This window comes from Ammospiza caudacuta, chromosome 5, assembly GCF_027887145.1.
Source record: "Ammospiza caudacuta isolate bAmmCau1 chromosome 5, bAmmCau1.pri, whole genome shotgun sequence".
Taxonomy (NCBI): domain Eukaryota; kingdom Metazoa; phylum Chordata; class Aves; order Passeriformes; family Passerellidae; genus Ammospiza; species Ammospiza caudacuta.
In genome coordinates, this window is record NC_080597.1 from 31,622,930 (window position 1) to 31,639,919 (window position 16,990).

General features: G+C 37.2%; 1 protein-coding gene across 1 annotated transcript in view; it reads right to left on the reverse strand.

The window, feature by feature from the left end:
• Positions 1-16,990, reverse strand: part of ANO4 (anoctamin 4) — a 118,041-nt gene that overhangs the window by 42,157 nt on the left and 58,894 nt on the right. The window contains exons 9-11 of the mRNA XM_058805155.1: positions 7,693-7,799; positions 5,764-5,819; positions 5,135-5,256 (exon numbers count right to left, since the gene is read on the reverse strand). Coding sequence (XP_058661138.1) covers positions 5,135-5,256; positions 5,764-5,819; positions 7,693-7,799 — 285 coding nt within the window. The remainder of the gene's footprint in view (positions 1-5,134; positions 5,257-5,763; positions 5,820-7,692; positions 7,800-16,990) is intronic.

A 16,990-nucleotide genomic window follows, 5' to 3' on the forward strand; every position in this document is an offset into this window, starting at 1 on the left:
CTGAGCTCGTGTTCTGATGGAAGATACTGATCTGCAGTGACTATTTTCATTTGAGTTTACCAGCTCTGTATAAGAAGTCAAGTATTGTCATTTTGTTTTTATTCTTCTCTCATTCAACAGAGACTCAAATTCCCAGACTAAAGAGACGGTAAGCCAACGCTAACATGCTCAGTTCTGAGAAGGGCAGCAGGTCTGATTGTAAAAAAGACACTGCAAACTGCTTTTTAAGACCTGACTTAAGAGTGTAAATGAAAACTTTGGCCTGATTATTTTCTTGACATCTAGGATGTCAGTCTATGCCTGCACCTCCAAAAATGCAAACTCACATTTGAGCTTATTGCCACTAAATATGGATGACCTCTTTTTCTCCATAGTTCAAAGGAGTGAAGTTCACCTAACTTTCATCAAGCTTTATTTTTTACTTCATTCCCTGTACTCAAGGATGAATGCTTCCTTGTTCCAACCCTCTAGCTGACAAGCATTAATGGCAAAAATAATCTCCCACCCCCTTGAGACCTTCAATCTAATAGTGCAAACCATAGTATTCCTTTTGATCTAGAAATCAAACACCTTCATCCTAGATAAAGACACAAGCAAAGTTTAGTGTGTGCATAAAGAAGACTGTCCATGATGGGGAGCAACCCATCTCTGAAAGAAAGGAAAAGGCATCTGAGCTGGGTTTTAAAATTAAATGTAAGATGTTGACATCACTTTGATATGTATTGGTTTAAATATGGATAAACAGCTTTGATAGTCCATTATTGCCCTTTGCAACACAGCTGGTACTCTACAGGCACAGGCTGTACTACTGTAAATTGCATCAGGATCAACTTAATATATCAAGTCTTCTGGCCCCATGGTTTGCATATTTCTCCTTTTAGTCTCTGCTCAGATACCACTCAGTTAAATGCTATGGAAACAAACTATGCCAGTGAGAAGATCTTTGGAGGCCTAGGTGCCATATTCAGAGCAGTTCCACATTTATTCCAATATGTAATTCAGTTAGTCTGGACCATCATGACCCTCAGGAGATGAAAAATGTGTAGATGCCTTTGTCACTCCCTTCAATTTGTCCCAAATATTTGTCTGAAAAATAAATTTGTTCCTTTTCTTCTATCACTATGTAAAGAACAGAAATTTCATATAGCTTGCTTCAGTGATGGCAATTCTCTCTCATCCAGGGCTCAGCAATGTACACAAAGAATTCCAGAGGTTTCTCCCCAGAATGCATCACTGTGCATGACTTATACCTAAATTTCACCTGTTATCATTCTACTCATTTCAAGGCCTCTTTGAAATTTTCCAGTGTTGATAACATCTTTGTGTTCTTGTTAACTTTGCTAATTAATTACTATCCAATTTTTCAGATTATTAATATGGACAGAAAAAAAATTGTTTGAGTCTTTAATGGTTCTCCCACAGAAAATTTTCTCCACAACTAACCTAAAAAGGCGAGACATAAAAAATCCCCAAGCACCTAACACAATAATCCATCTCTCCTATCCTTATATATATTGCACCATCAAAATAATAATAAAAATGTAATTTCAGCTTCTCATTGTAAGCTAGCCTGTATACTAGCCCTTCAATACCAGTTACCTTAATGGTGAACTGTATATCCCCTCAACCCATTCCAGTGGTAGAGCTATGACTTAAGTGGGTCAAGATTTCAATATCAATATTTATCAATAAGGCACAATTTTTGAAAGCATTAAGCTACAAAGTCTAATTTCCAACCTATGAAATGTGATATTGGATTATCCTATCTTTAATGACCCTCATTACAGAATATTTTGCTTTCAACATGCCTAGGAGGAAGTCATGGATCTAGAATACAGACTTATCAGGGCTCAAGCCAAGGACCTATCTATTTTCATTAACTCTTTTGCAAGTGGGAATGAAATCCTGTACAGAACTTTCTACATCACAGAAACTAGAGCTTTCCAGCAGGTGTTTTGGACGTATGAAGCTCTCATGTCAGAAAAATGGGGTGGGTAGGAAGGCTTGACAGGAGACTGAAAGGGAGTAGTCAGCTTGCAATCAAGATATTTAATGGAAACATAGAGCAAAATGCAGATTACTTGGGCATCAGTTTTTGCTTCTAAGTTCATTTACAATCATTTACAATCACTTAAATTCCAGTTTTCTCCCTGCATTTTTGTCCTGTCAATTACATGCACAAGCAGCAGCAGGACCAATTTGTGCATAATCAAGAGGGAAGCAACAATGCACAGAAGTGTGCAGGAGGTGATCCAAAGTCCCCAGGAATCACCACTGCAACAGTTTCTGTTGATTTGCAGGGTCCCAGAGCATATAAATATACTGAGACCTGTTTCTTTCCAATTATAATCAATTCTAAAGGTCACAAATTATTCTTTTAAAGTGTTTATGGACACTAAATTCCAAGAGATGTATAATTAAAATCATGGTACCACATCTGTTGACTAATAGGAGTGGCTTTGTAAATTATGCCAACTCTGTGCCATCGTACTGCCACGTGTCTCAAAGCAGACTGGAAGCAGAATCATGCAATTTCCCTCAAATGACTTCTTCTCATTTATTTTTAGTGACTAGTGTCTCCATAACAGCCAGCTGATGAGATTAAATGAAATCTGGAGTTGCCAAATTGGCAGCATAGGAGATGGAAACCTCATTTTAACATCTGAGGAAAAAATAAAACAGCACTGGAGTATGAATATTTTCACTTACCATTGTGGTAACTTGACTTTAGGGTAGAAATAGCACATCTATTGATGACATAAATGTACTATCTACATCTAATTTATTTCTTAGCCTTTTTAAAGCATAATGTCAGCTAACAGTGTAAGTTCTGTCTGTGGAAGAATCAACATCCAGTCACTCCTTTTGTACAGATGACCACACTACACCATTCAAGCACAATCCTACATAACTCTTATTATGGGGGGAAAAAAGAGATTTTCCTGCTGTAGAACTGGCACTGAGAAAAGCTTCTTTTTAAAGTGTTCCCACTTCCAAGTGAAATGAACAGCAGGTCTTGCTGGTATCATCAGTTTTTCAAGGAAAAGTTTCCAGCTCAATAGACATGTGAACTGCTGAGAGAGGCTGCAGAAGTGGAAGATTCATTCACGGATGCTGGATTACTCACATTTCCTTAGCTCCTCCCAAATCTTCAGATCCTCTGAAAATTCAGCAGGAGCTGAGGAAATGTGAGTACTCCAGCATCTGTGAAGTGAGAAGGAAAAGTCATCCCCTTCGCTTTATTGCCACCCTCATCCAGTGAATCCATCACAGCTGTGGATGTGCTCCAGGCAGCACATGGCAGGCTGGGCTGGAGCTGCAGCTCTGCTCCTGCTGAGTTTGGTGGCTTGAGACTGAGGCTGCTGCCAATGCTCAGGGAATCTCACAGCTCCCCCTGCCCCTCTCCTCTTTGGGTGAACACCTACTCTCAGCAGCAGGACACTCCTGACTTCAGCTAGGGGGTCTATAGCAACTGTCTTTTTTTTTTTTTTTAATAGATTTTGAAAAATCTGTCTGATGAAAAAATAAACTTTCTTTAAAAATCTTTACATTTAAACCCAGGCAATGCAAGAAGGCTGCTACAAAGGTCCAGAATAATCATATCTCTAACATTGCTTATTCTGTTACCATTTATTCTCGTACTTTCACAAACCTTTCAGATGCCTGATCATCAAATTAAACCAAACACCAGATATTGCCTCAAGAGCACTTTCACAAACAAGAAATGATGAAGAACAGTAGCCTTGACCACTATGGAAAAATGGTTATAAAACTCTATAGAGATGAGTTGTTTGTACTGTGATAATAATATCTTGTTGTGTACTGGGAAATTAAAAGCAAAAAAATCCCTTCGGTATAACTGTTGGCTCTTCCATAAATCAGAAATTTCTATTGTGTAATTTGACAAAAAATTCCAAATTTCTTTCCAGGGTATTAAAAAAAGAAATAAAAAGATTTTTGGATTAAATGATGAGATTTAATAAATTCTTTTGTAAAGCATTAAACAATTATATGACTCAGTACAACTTTTTATTGTATTTCTTGGTTAGCTTTTATCCATGGAAATGAAACTCTCTGTTTTATGAAATGGATAGGTTTTATATGGCCTTAATCAGTAACACTGTCTGTCTCCAGGGCTACCCTCTACAAATCTTTCATCTGCTAACAATTTTGAGAATAAATCAAAGTTTTCTATTAGTTACAGGACTTATGAAAGAGGCAATTAATAAGCTGGACCAATTGAATGTTGTGGATGACCCTTCCTGATGGTCAATGTATCTTCAGTGCTCCTGATACATATGAAGACTTTATTAATAGGCTCTTGTGGCTCCATATTACTCTCTTTAAGTAGAAAAAGCCCATTACTGTCCAATATTAGTTCTGCCCTCACAATCAGTAAAGGCTCTGGCTCACTCTATATGCACAAGAACTATGTAATCCCCTATTAGCGCATGCAAGGCTATTTGAAAATATTATTTTAAAGGGCTGTAAGAACTTGGAATCACATCTCAGCTTTCTCAGTGTTTTCTTATTTGTGGACTACTTCCAAGATGAATAAAAATCTGGACAGTGGTGATGTGGCTGGTCTGAGTTAAAGGGCAGTGGTACAGAGGAGACTTCCATCACTGGTGTTGTGAACACAGTAGCACAATCAGCAACTGAAAGCTCTGCTCTGTGCCATTTGTAAGCATCATGAAACTTCCCCCAGAACTCAATATGTGGTTGCTCTTTGGAAAAAGAAGATCTAGTTGGTGAGAGCCTTTCTTTCACCAAAGCCAAGCTCCAAGGAGGAACTCCTCCTGTGGACAGATGTCTAATCAAGTATACCCAGTCTCCACAGATCCTTCTCTTCCTTTTTTTTCCTCTTAAATATTCTGTAAACACTTCATTACAAATTACAGTGTCAGGAAGCTCTGGAAGGAAACTTTTTTCTCTTTCAGGTCCTTCTACAAACTCCTCTCTAAATATTTCTTCGGGTGTAGTGTCACCATGAACTAAATGGCTTCCCATTTCTTCAGGATCAGTTTTTAAAAACCACATGAATAAAATAAGCTTTTCATGGTTTTGTCAGAAGTGAAACAACCTGTGCTCAAAGCATCTCTAATGCGACATAGCAAAAGCAGGTGAGTCTTACCTTACAAGATCCAGGGGCTGGTATTTATACCACACTCCCCAGGAAGCCCAGCACTCATAGAGCAGGTGTCTGTGGTTTTCTGCTCCATGGGTTTTTATTGAATTCTTACTTCTGTAACTTCCCTAAAATACAAATCTGGACATTAATGAATAACAGCAGCAAAAAAGAATATTTAAGAAATCACACTTATTAGCAGCATGGATAACACAATTTATGCAAACTACATACTTGTGATCCAAAAGCTAAATATGGCATTAAAAAAAATCAAATGATGTCACTAAGATTTGAGAATATTCTTACTAAGAAATTTATAGTAGATTATATTCAAAAATGCAAAGAAAATCTTTGGAGAATCTCAAAAAGCCGTACAGAGTGTGATGTTTTTCCTCTCTGAAAGCATACTGATATTTTAACTCAAAGAGTTTTTACAGAACAAATCTGGAACAACCCTCTTTACTCATCTCTTTTTGCAAGAAATACCCCTAATTTTTCCCCAAGGAAAAAAGCATTGCTAAATGGAAGCATGTCAGAGGCAGACATTAATAAGGTTAAGGATAAATAATTACACAATTAAGAATTCATTTTGTGGGAAATGTCCATTCAAAAAGGAAAAAAAAAGAGAAAAATACCTCATGAAGAGGAAATGCAGCTTCATAGGAGCCATTACTGAGCAATCGATTCAGACCTAAGAATCAAAAGTATTCAATTATTTATGAACAGGAGCAGAAAAATGGTGAAGTAAAAAGCAAAACATATTTTCATAAACTGGCTAAATGAAGATGGAAGCCAATTGACAGTACACAATACGTGTAGCAAAATGAATCTTCTTTAGAATTTGATAACTAAGAAATAATACAGAGAAAGACTTGCTCCAACATTAATCAAAATCTATCATTTATTATGCTAGAGGATCAAAGATTAATTTGCCAAATCCATCTTTAGAATAACTTCACTGAAATTGGAGACTTTACACTAGGTTTAAAGTTTGACATTATAAAACATGGTCTGACAAAGCTATTTAGATGAAAGGCTGCATATCTTGGGAGCTAAAATCTTCAGGGTAGGTCTCGACATTTTTGAATTGCAGACCACTAAAGCAACAGAAACTCATCATTTCTGTATGATAACAACTTTTTAAAATGTGTTCAGCTTCTGTCTTAAGAAAATTGCTGAACATACAGAAAGGAACAACACAAGCTGCAGCATTAAAAGACCAGAAAATAAAATCATTCCTATCCATCCTACCACAAAAAAGTAACCATGCAACCCACTCACTCAGGCCATGTCCCTCTTTAGTGAGAGCCTGGAGAAATAATGATTGCTGAGATGTTGGTGCTTTTCACTTGGAAAATCACCAAAATAAGACTGTACTGTTACCAAGCAATGCAAAACAATTCACATGAAGAACCTGAAGGTGTTTGAACCCTATTGACCAAGAGGCATAGAGTCTTGATTCCTTTTCTAATTCACAGGGGACAGACAGCAGCAAGAACACAGCAATGAGAGGTATTAAGTCAACATGAGTAACACTTTCAGCAGTAACATCACTATCTGCCTGGCAAAATATGTTTTCTTCCAATGTTTCTGTCAGAAAAGTAAAACTTGGACAGCAGAGCTGGGCTTTGCTCTGCCCAGTGATCAGTGCAAGGTGTTCACTACAGGTACAGCACAAGCTGACCTGTGAGGGAGATTGGGATCTTGAGGTAGGCAGGGATTGCAGGTGTTTGGGCAAGACGCAACGTCAGCTGTGCTCAGGGCTATTGCTGCCCTCCTCCCAGCAGCTGAGAAAGAAAGAAAGAAGTGAAGTTCTGGGATATTTTCCTCTTCAGGAAAAGTGAGGTTTAAACAGCAGGGAAACGAAATAGACTCAGAGTTTTATGGAGATTGTCTGCACATTTGTCTCTGTGTGGTAGTCAAGCTGTGTGTGCTCTGTACGGTTTGGCAGAAGGTGGCCAATATTTATCCCTCCTCTGTCACTGCCTGCTCTCCTGGGCCTGCATGTGTGCCTCTCCAAATTTCCACTGCATTCACTAATTGAAAATGAAGCCACAGTTACGCATTATTAGCCACAGTTACATCATTCTTAGCACTGAGGACATCAATGGTGAACTCCCTTTTGACTTACAGCAACACCAGAGATACAGAGTCCTCCATCCTAAGGGATGGATAGGTATCCAGGGAGAAGCCCTGTAGCCTGATATAGAGCAGCACAAATCTTGCCATCCTTCCAAGCACAATTTAAGGAAAGAATAAAGGTTTTCCTCCATGAGTCTCTCTGCTGCACTGCTCCTAATCTGTTAATATTTCATGTTTAAATGAGCCTCTTCCCTTGCAGAGGTGGCAAATCCCATGTGGTGATGTGCCTGTGAAAGCTGACTGATATTACAGGGAAATGATCACATCTTCCAGGCAAAGTCCCTACCACAGCAGTGGGTGAGATGCAAACAGTCAAAATCAAGGTGATTAAAAAGGAAGGAAAATAGTCTGTTATGAGGCCAGGCAGACTTCTCCTTTCTTTTTTTAAAGACATATTTAAAAGCACATTGCTCAGTACTTACCAATTTTGTTTTTCCCTTCTTCATATTTCACTCTTTGTAAGATATGGTGTACAATTCTACTTCTTGTAGCATTATTGAAGAAAGTATCTTTGTTGTGTATTATGAAGCTACAAGAAAATAAAAACCAAGGGCATGTCAGAAATATGTAATAGCACATTTAAGGCAAATATTTATTTCCATTACTTTCTTTAGCACTCTAAAAATCTACATTATGTAAGCAAGTGCAGGGAGGATAAAAGACACTTGATTAAGAGATGATTAGCCAGGTGAGATGCTGTCAGTAACAGTATTCATTCTCTTACAAAGAATTATGTGGAGAAATCTGGAGAAAGATAGAAGATACTTAAGTATTATTATGCATCACTTTTAGATAATTCACTGAAAACTACAAAATTCTTGCACAGAAAATTGCAAAAGCATATCTTTGTAAGTGCAGCAGTAGAATTTCACATCTGTTCCAGGTTTTTTTGTTATGCTTTACCATTAAGAGTCAGTTGGAAATATCTACTTGGTAAACTATTCTTACTGAAAACTGTTACTGAATACTGTGTTAGAAATTAAAAGTATCATATACTCCTACATTTGGTCCTGGAAGCTAAAATGCAGTAGAAAATTAGTTCTCAGAGGCCACTTACCACTTATCAAGTTAAGTATGAATACAGGTTCTTTGTTCAATAGGTTAGATAGAATAAATTTTGAAAACCCCAGCAAACCCTGTGGATAGGAGACAATATTGGTTTCCTCATCTGTGTTTTTGAAGAGCTGCAGAATTGAATGAACTGATAAATAAAATGTTAAGGTCACAGAGGTGTCATAGAGAGATGAGTCTGTAGGAGAGCACACTACACAAATAAGACCTTAAATGAGATCATCTTAATCAGGAGCTTGGCGTGGATTCACTTCACCTTCTCTTTTGCACAATGTGAGATTCACTTCCCAGTTTTCCCCTCAGGTAATTTTACCCAAATGATTTTCTTTTTTTTTCCAGAATCAATCTTTACCCATGGGAAATAATATACAGCTTTGCACCTCCACAGTAATTTTGAAAAACGAGGAGTCCAACTTCTGGACTTTGAGAACTTCAAGTACTCCCTCTTTATTATCAAAATTCTCAGCTGAATTTTCAGTACAATACAATGTGTACATAAGATCCTTATGTTCTGCTTCAAAGGCTGACAGTAAAACAAATTCCTAAAGTAAAGATATGTAAGAGAAATTGCTCCAAGAGCACCAGAAGTAATAAAACCTGGTTTTCTAGAGATTACCATGTCATGTCTCCTTTGCCACATCACCCCAGATACTCACAGGGCATTTCTGTGCCTACAATCTACTCACTACTGTACTCAGTACTTCTGGCTTCCTCCCATTTCCCTGCTATTCCCAAAGTCCTACTCATGCCCTACAGTACCTACCAAAGTTAATTAGATTTATGTATATTGGCTGACCACCACGTGCATGCTGATTTACCAGTGGGCTGGTACCAAACAGCATATGCAATTGGTGTCCACAGGCCACTGCCTTTTCTGTATAGGAACAGTTTGGGGCCACTATGCTATTTCAAGCAGCTGTTACTCAAAAGGTATGTAGGACTGAGCTTATCTTTCAGATACAGAAAGATATGTGGATATAAAGATGCATCTTTACTGCTACATCTGTACCAAATTCAGCTGAAAGTAATCAGTATGTGAAATAATGACTAACAAAAGTATTTTGAGAGAAAAAACATACTGTATTCATGTAAATCAATGCTGATAGAAATTATATTTTATAAAATGTAAACTGTGAAGCAGGTAGAACAGTGTTGTTTTCAGCTGAGGATGGAACTCTGTAATAGGCTCTTTGTGTGGCAGCAGAAACAAATGAAAAGGCAGGAGTAAAACAGAAATGAATAGTTAGAGATTTTTGCTCTTTATTTAATTTTCTTTTACTGCCTGACTATCCAAGATCCCACCTCCCAGACAGTTAAAGAACTGTGAAGATAACTTCTCAGATATCAAAACAGCACAGTAATTCTCATTCTTAGCTTGACTTGTCATTCTGACGAGTTCTTGTAGGATTCAACTGCGAATTGGATCACCTTATCTGGGAAACCTGCAACATGGAACCAGATAACACCTTAATCTATTTTCCTTGTAATACAAGGTTGTTTTGCTTGTCTGTTATCACAACTGTCTCATACTGCAACTAGAGATAGCCATTTCAACATCTTTTCTGAAGAACTTGTTTAATAGTTTTGTTTGTATTTAAGAATTTCTATTCTCATGAGTCATGAATGCAAAAAGGCAAAAATCAGGGATTATGGGATCTCTAAAAAACAAAGAAATAATCACTTGTTTAAAGAAACACTTCAGTAATTTGCATTCATTTGCAAACTTAGTAATTGTGTTATTATGGCTTTTGATCTCAGGTGGGCAAGAAGAAATAACCAGACGTGTCTGTGAAGCAGATGTAAGCACCTCAGTATGAGAACTGCCATGAAGAACTCTGCCTGTTCCAGAATAGCTGAAGCAGTCCCAAAACACCTGTGAGAATATGAGCTGCAGAGGTTCTGCCCTGCCCAGTCATGTGCCAGCAAGGGCAGGAGGGGGAGAGGAGAGGAAGGACTCACCATAATCAGAGTGGGTCAAAAACATGCCCTTGAGTGTTTTCCAAAGTTATTCATGAAGACATGGATCAAGAAGAGATGCTAGAGTTCAGCAAAGGTGAAAAGGTAGTGCCAAAAATGAGTCCTCTAGATGTCCTGAACCATCCCTAACAATATCATTATTTTGGGATAGAACTGCATGTGATAACATTTAAAAAATAATCCTCACTTATTTCTGAACATATTTTGAACATAGGGTTTTATAAATTAGAACAATGTCAGGGAGGTTTCAATTTATCTTGAAAGTCACAGGAGTTGCTCTTGTCAGGGGAGAATCAGGCAGCTCAGTGTAGGGTTTACCCCTTTCAACCACCACCCCATCTTCCCAAGCTTCATGGGCGTTTCTTCCCCCCAAATTTCTGTGCTTCACTTTGTCTTATTTCTGAATGTGGGTGGTAAATCCATATTCATGGAATAATCATCAAAGCTATTCCATGTTCTACAGCATCCAATGAAGAACTCAGAGGAGAAATATCTTCTCAGTCTGTGAAGAATCCCACACTTCAAATTTCAGTTCACAGGGGCCAGAGCTGAAGACAATTTCAAACTAGGTACACATAAACATTTATCAGACATTACTGAGCTATGAACTGTATAAAGCAGAAGCTTTCTAGTGAGTTTTTTAACCCTTGTTGCTTTTAGGTGGAAGAATTTCTTCTGCTGTTCTGTTTCTGCTGCCCTCGTTAATTTTCAAATTTCAAGGATTTGAATACTCATAAGAGCAATACAGCTTGTTTTCAGGCTCAGTAAGGGTTTAAACTTTATTTATGAGACTCTTCACTGATGGTTTTCATCATTTTGTCGCCTCTTTTGTAAGACAAAAAATAAGTAAGGATTAATACATTATATTTTTTAACCTGTGAAGTTAATGTATAGGTAGATAAAGCCAGTGATTTATTCCACAACATCTATAATAATTAACTTGGTCCTGTAAGTCTTATGTGTGTGAGCTATCCTCACTCAAAAAAAAAAAAAAAAATCCCAATGAAGATAATGAGAGTACTTTTGCAAGGAAAGCTTCCAGAGTTGATCCTTAATTAAAGTCCCTTTCAAAAATGTCATTCTGGAAATACTGCTCTTACATTTATGCTGTAAGACACATGAAGAGTCAGTGAAGGTTAATTGCTTTGAAGCTATATTTGTAACCTTTTTAACTAAACTGTGAACTGGAAATTTCAAACTATCTTTCTGTGGATAGGAAAGCACAGCAAAGCTAACTGTTGTCTAAAGGAAGACCTCAAATTAGTGCAAATTCAACCAAGAAAAAAATACCAATGAATTCCTGTTCACACATTGTCTTTGGTAATTTTGCAGGTTTTACAAACCCTTAAAGTGTAAATTTAGCTCTTGAATCTTTGAATAAACATTTGAAAAACAGTGGCTTTGCTTTTCTTTCTTTATTTTACTTGTTATATTTTGGGAAAGCAAAAGGCAGGAAAAGGCTGTTTTCTGCTTTAGTGACAAGATAAAAAAAGATGAAATCTGAACACCTGTGGCCTGCTGACAAAGACACAAAGAGGGGATGGGTGCATGCACAGATCCGTGTGTATCTTTGCACTGTGGGTCCACAGACACTGAAGCAGTCTGACGTCATATCTAAAACTGCCTTCTGCTGGAAGCAGAACAAACTAAGAGCACAGATGTGGTTGGAAGTAGTGATCTCTACGTGAGTAGTGTATTCCTTAGCACAGGAAAAATGCCCAACCTTCTGTACACCCAGGTAAATCACAGAGCCAACAGCCAACCTGTTGGGTGAGGTTTTTAGCTAATTTAACGTAGAGCAAGTAAATCACCAGGTGTAGTAACAGCAACAACACGAGTTTGCAGTACTCCCCTGAGAATAATACCACACATTTCTCTACTTTATTTGTTTGAAAATGGCTATATTATTAGCACTTGCTGATTTTCATTTTGCTTGATTTTTAAGGCTGCAGCTAACTGTCTTGTTTATGTGAAAGGACATTTTTATTAATGGTTAGCAGGGGGTTTTCATATCATACAGGGCCTAAAACAGTGTCACTTTGGGACGAAGAATGTTGTAGTGGCTCTCTCTGTTTCCAACTTGGCACCACAGCCTCAAAACTGCCAAAGTAAAATAGAAAGTCATGAAAGTGCTGAATCTCTCCTCCACCTTCCTCTGCCTTTACCCCAGATCAGTCTTCTCCCCTGATCACTTCTTGATTTAACTTAGTTCACTTAGAAATATTCACCTGAAATAGAAGGAGGGAGCCTTTTATATTTTTCAGGGATGCCCTGCTTCTTTCTATTTTTGTGCAACTAAAACTTCCAGAATCAGAGGGAATAAAAAACCCCAAAACAACATTGCAGGGCATGTCCAAGTTTGGCAGCACAAAGATTTGTTCGAGAGCAGGATTTGCAAAACTGTGATTCCCCATTTATAAAAAGCCATTAAAAATGTATAGTTATTATACTGTAGATGTATTTAAACACCAGAATGACCATCCTGGTTCAAAACAAGTAAGTGTCCATGCAGCCTTGTGCCATGTCTCCAGTTGTAGCAGATCCCTGATCTATCCATGATTTTGGGGTGAGGGGACTCAAGGCACAGATCATCTTGGTAGACGTGGAGTTTGTTAAGATCAATTTGAACATCTGGAAAAGCTTGAAAAGACAAGTTGTCTTTGAGAGACACATATCTTGGAAATCTGGGAAAAATATAAGACCTATGTACCACAAGGGGACATAATACAAATGAGAAGAACTCCATTAACCTCTGGTACGCACGGCTTAATTAATCGAGTTACTATCCTAGTCCTCCTAATTGAGTAAATTTTTAATCTTATTTTCACTAAGTAATAAATATTTAAGTGGTTATTCAATTATATATTAGGTTAATATTTAATCAGAGAGTTTATTGCCTTTGAAAGATAAAACAAAGGGGAAATAGTTCCTGATATTGAGTTTGAAATCTCTAAACAGCAATTAACATATTTCCCTAGCTAGTGTACAGTTATCTCAGAAATTGCAGCTAATTGCTGCTGTTACTATTCCCAAGTGATTAGCAGCTGACTACATGAAATAAATAAGATGTAGTAGAAGAACATCTAAGTGTGTCTAATGGTAAACATTTCTCACATCTTGTGCATTTGTGTAATGGATAATTTTCAGAAGAAATACTTTGGTATAAACAAAGTCTTTTCCAAGCTGTGGCTGCAAAAAAGAGACACTACTCAGAAGTCTATCTTGAAAACAATAACTTTGTATTCAACACAATTAAAAAAAAGTGCTTGGCAGAACTTCTTTCCTCCAAAAAGAGATTTTCTATTCCTGAAGAAATAAGATTAATTTTGGTCTTCCCTTTCACTGACAATTTTGTGATATACCCTATGAAGTATGCCATAATGCCTTTAAAAGAAAACCTGAAGCTGTGCTGCAAAAATTAGAGGCACATCTTACAAATGTCATTCTTGTGTTCTCTTCTGTACCAGTTTTGGACAAAGGACAGATGGCTAGCTGTGCCTCTTAAAACAAACTTCATTTTATTTTGAAAGCTGAATTTCTCCACATCTGACCTTTTTTCATCTGAATGGGAAAGAAAAATGCAAGAAAGAAAAAGTCTATTGATATGATCTACTAAAATTGCTTATACTCCTTGTATATCAATATTTAAAAAATATTATTTCCTATGGAAATTAGCTCTGGTAAGGTTATTTTCTTAATTATTTTCCTCCCCAGACACCAAATTGTAAGTATTGTCAGTTCTTTGTCTTTCCATGCTTTTAAAAGAAACTATCACAAATGAAGTTTCTACTCAGATCATATAAAATCTGTATCAGACTGGAGCCCTCTATGTGGAAATTAAGGCTAGATCACAAAAGATAAACTGCCTGTTATTTGGTGATGTTAAAGACATCTGATGCTATGAAGAAAGGAAAAAATAAAGAATTTTAGACCCAAATTGCAGTATTTCAAATACAGCCAAGCTCATATGAATATTTAAGGCATAATATTTTAGAAAATGCAAAGCACATGAAACCAGGAAAAAAGGAAGAATTTGGCAGCCTCTAGGTAGGATATGTGGCAAAATCTACTGTGAGGCAATGGAGATCTTATCTGAAAACAAAGGGTATGGAGTTTTATGCTTTCAAGATGGTTGTAATGGTGAGTGATTTACTTCATGGCCTTCATTAAGCATATCTTGGAAAAACGGTAATTTATGACAACACAGAAATCTGAAATATTTTCAACTGCCAAAAGTACATATCTTGCTCTCCAGAAATACTTGTACAATAGCCAGAAAAATCCTCATCAGTGTAATTAAAAGACTGATTATATATTTTAGGCTCCTGTGGGTATTTCTCAAAGAATAGTTTAATGTACTTCCTACTCATCTCTTCCTCTCACTTAGATTCTAGATTTGCAGGAAAATTGTATGGCTTCTACTGTAAACTTAAAACTCAAAATCTGTACATAAGTTCTGACAAAAAGCAGACACTGGTGGCATTTTTTCAGCTATGACCTTATTACAGTGCAAAAGGACTAAAAAACTTGCATTTATTCTGCATTCTCTGAGGACTTCAAGAACTGAACGAGTTACAAACATTTGCTTTGCTCAAAAAATGGCCATATGTTCAATGAAAAGTCTTAAACAACACTGAGGTCAGCTAGCTGAATGCTGGTGTGGTACTGGGACCCCTCCAGTCCTGTACTGCTCTCTCTGAATCAGTTTTGGCACAACTGTGTGATGGAAGAGGAGGCAGAGTCACAGCTAAAGGCCCCAGAGCAGGAAAGAAATCATCACTGCTCTTCTAGACTATAGGATGATGTGGTCTTGGAACACTGAACTCCACAAGCAACCACCCAAGCCAAGTTTGTAGCCTCCAGTGTAATTACATTGAATTAGTCATATGGTGAGAGCAAAACCTTAACCACCCCAAATATCAAAATGTATGGACTTTTCTTACCACTGACAAAATGCAAGCTAAATTATCATAACATTACTGTAGATGGCAATTCTTCTTTTCAGCATCTCAAGAATTTCAGTAATCATTTATCTTCACATTCCTAAAACAATATTGTGAGTCTCTGGTTTAAAAAAATTGAAATACCTGCATGCAACTCAGTAGAAAAATATTGAACAAGTCACTGTATTTCAAAATTCTAGTGAAACAAAACAAGCCAGGCATGGGAAACAGGCTGAAGCATGATAGGAACACCATTGCTGTCAGAGCCAGCATCTTTTGGGAGAAGGAGGCCAGCTCAGCCAACATTTTATAAACCCCTACACAAAAGGATAGGAAGACTACACACAGAAAGCTAAGCAGAGAATGTTAGGTCTGCCAGGGAGTAAAATTTCCAAGGCTGCCATGATGTAAAAGAAGCATCAAACAACAGCAGGAGTGTTAATGAAACTAACACTTCTTATAAACTCTCCTGCCAGTTTACCAACATGAACATGAGCAAGGCAGAAGAATGAAAAAAAACAAACTCTAAAAATACTCTTCATAAATGTCAATTCTCCTTTCAGCCACAAAAAAAATCTCTCAGAACAAACTACCAACCCCTTTCCCACATGCAGTAATTTTAAGGGAAGTTAGCAGTTAATATTGATGGTAAGAAAAACATTAATGCTGACATCCCAATTTATTAGGTTTTAGTATCACTAGTCTATTCTCAAACTAATTTTGAGAATTTTGAGGGTCAGTTATTGTGCCCTGCTCTTCCTCTTGCAGGGCACAATAACTGACCCATCTCTGTATCAAACAGACTTCTATTGAAATTTCCCTGGAGTTTTGCACCTGTTCTTGTTTTTCTGCTGTATTTGGAAAGATGCCATTTGTGGCAGAGGTTTATTTTACTCATTTTTATTGCAGCTAGTAAATCAAATCCCTGAAAAATTATTCATTCAAAATGAGGTATTTCAGAGCTTTATCAACCTGGCTTCTCCCTGAATAAAACCACATATTTCAGAATTTGGAGCAATCTATAATTCGTTCTCTGTCTTCTTTTAGTACCCTCAACAGTGCTGCCTAATCTTTGTGGCTTTGCTCTCAGCCAATGACTGTTTCCCATATCACAAACACTGTAACTACCCATAAGACATCAAAAATTTAACATCCCTTAAATTTCATATGAGTTATGGAAGTTATGTGGGACTTTTTCTGCTCTGCATTTTGCAAGGGAATAAAGGCTTCTTGTTGCCCAAGCGATTTCTCTGACATTTGTCCAACACTGGTGCTATTGGTGGAAAAGTGTCACTGCTAGGTCTAAACACTGTCTGAACACTGCCATTTTGCAAGGAGTTTTGCTTCTGTAAAATTGAAAGAGAAATGCAATCAAATTGACACTGTCTGTTTTCTTTAGAGTTTTGTTTGTTCTACAGTCATAACTAGGAATGAAATGCAAGTATCAGTATTTCAACAATCAGTGATGAAGGACTTGTTTTGATTATGCTAAAGACATAAGGAATGCTGAGAAAAGTTTTAATCACATCTTTAAGTGAAAAAGAACAATTGCGATTCTGACCTGAGAGAAAATAGCCATTTGATCTCTTGAAGGATGTAATTGAAATTCCAGTGAATTAAAAAGAACTTTTCCATTGATTTCCTTAGCTTTGAGCTGGACTTTTAGTTAATAGAAACATAGATTAGCTATCTCTCCCTTTTTGTGAAAAAGGGCTAATATGAAGGCACT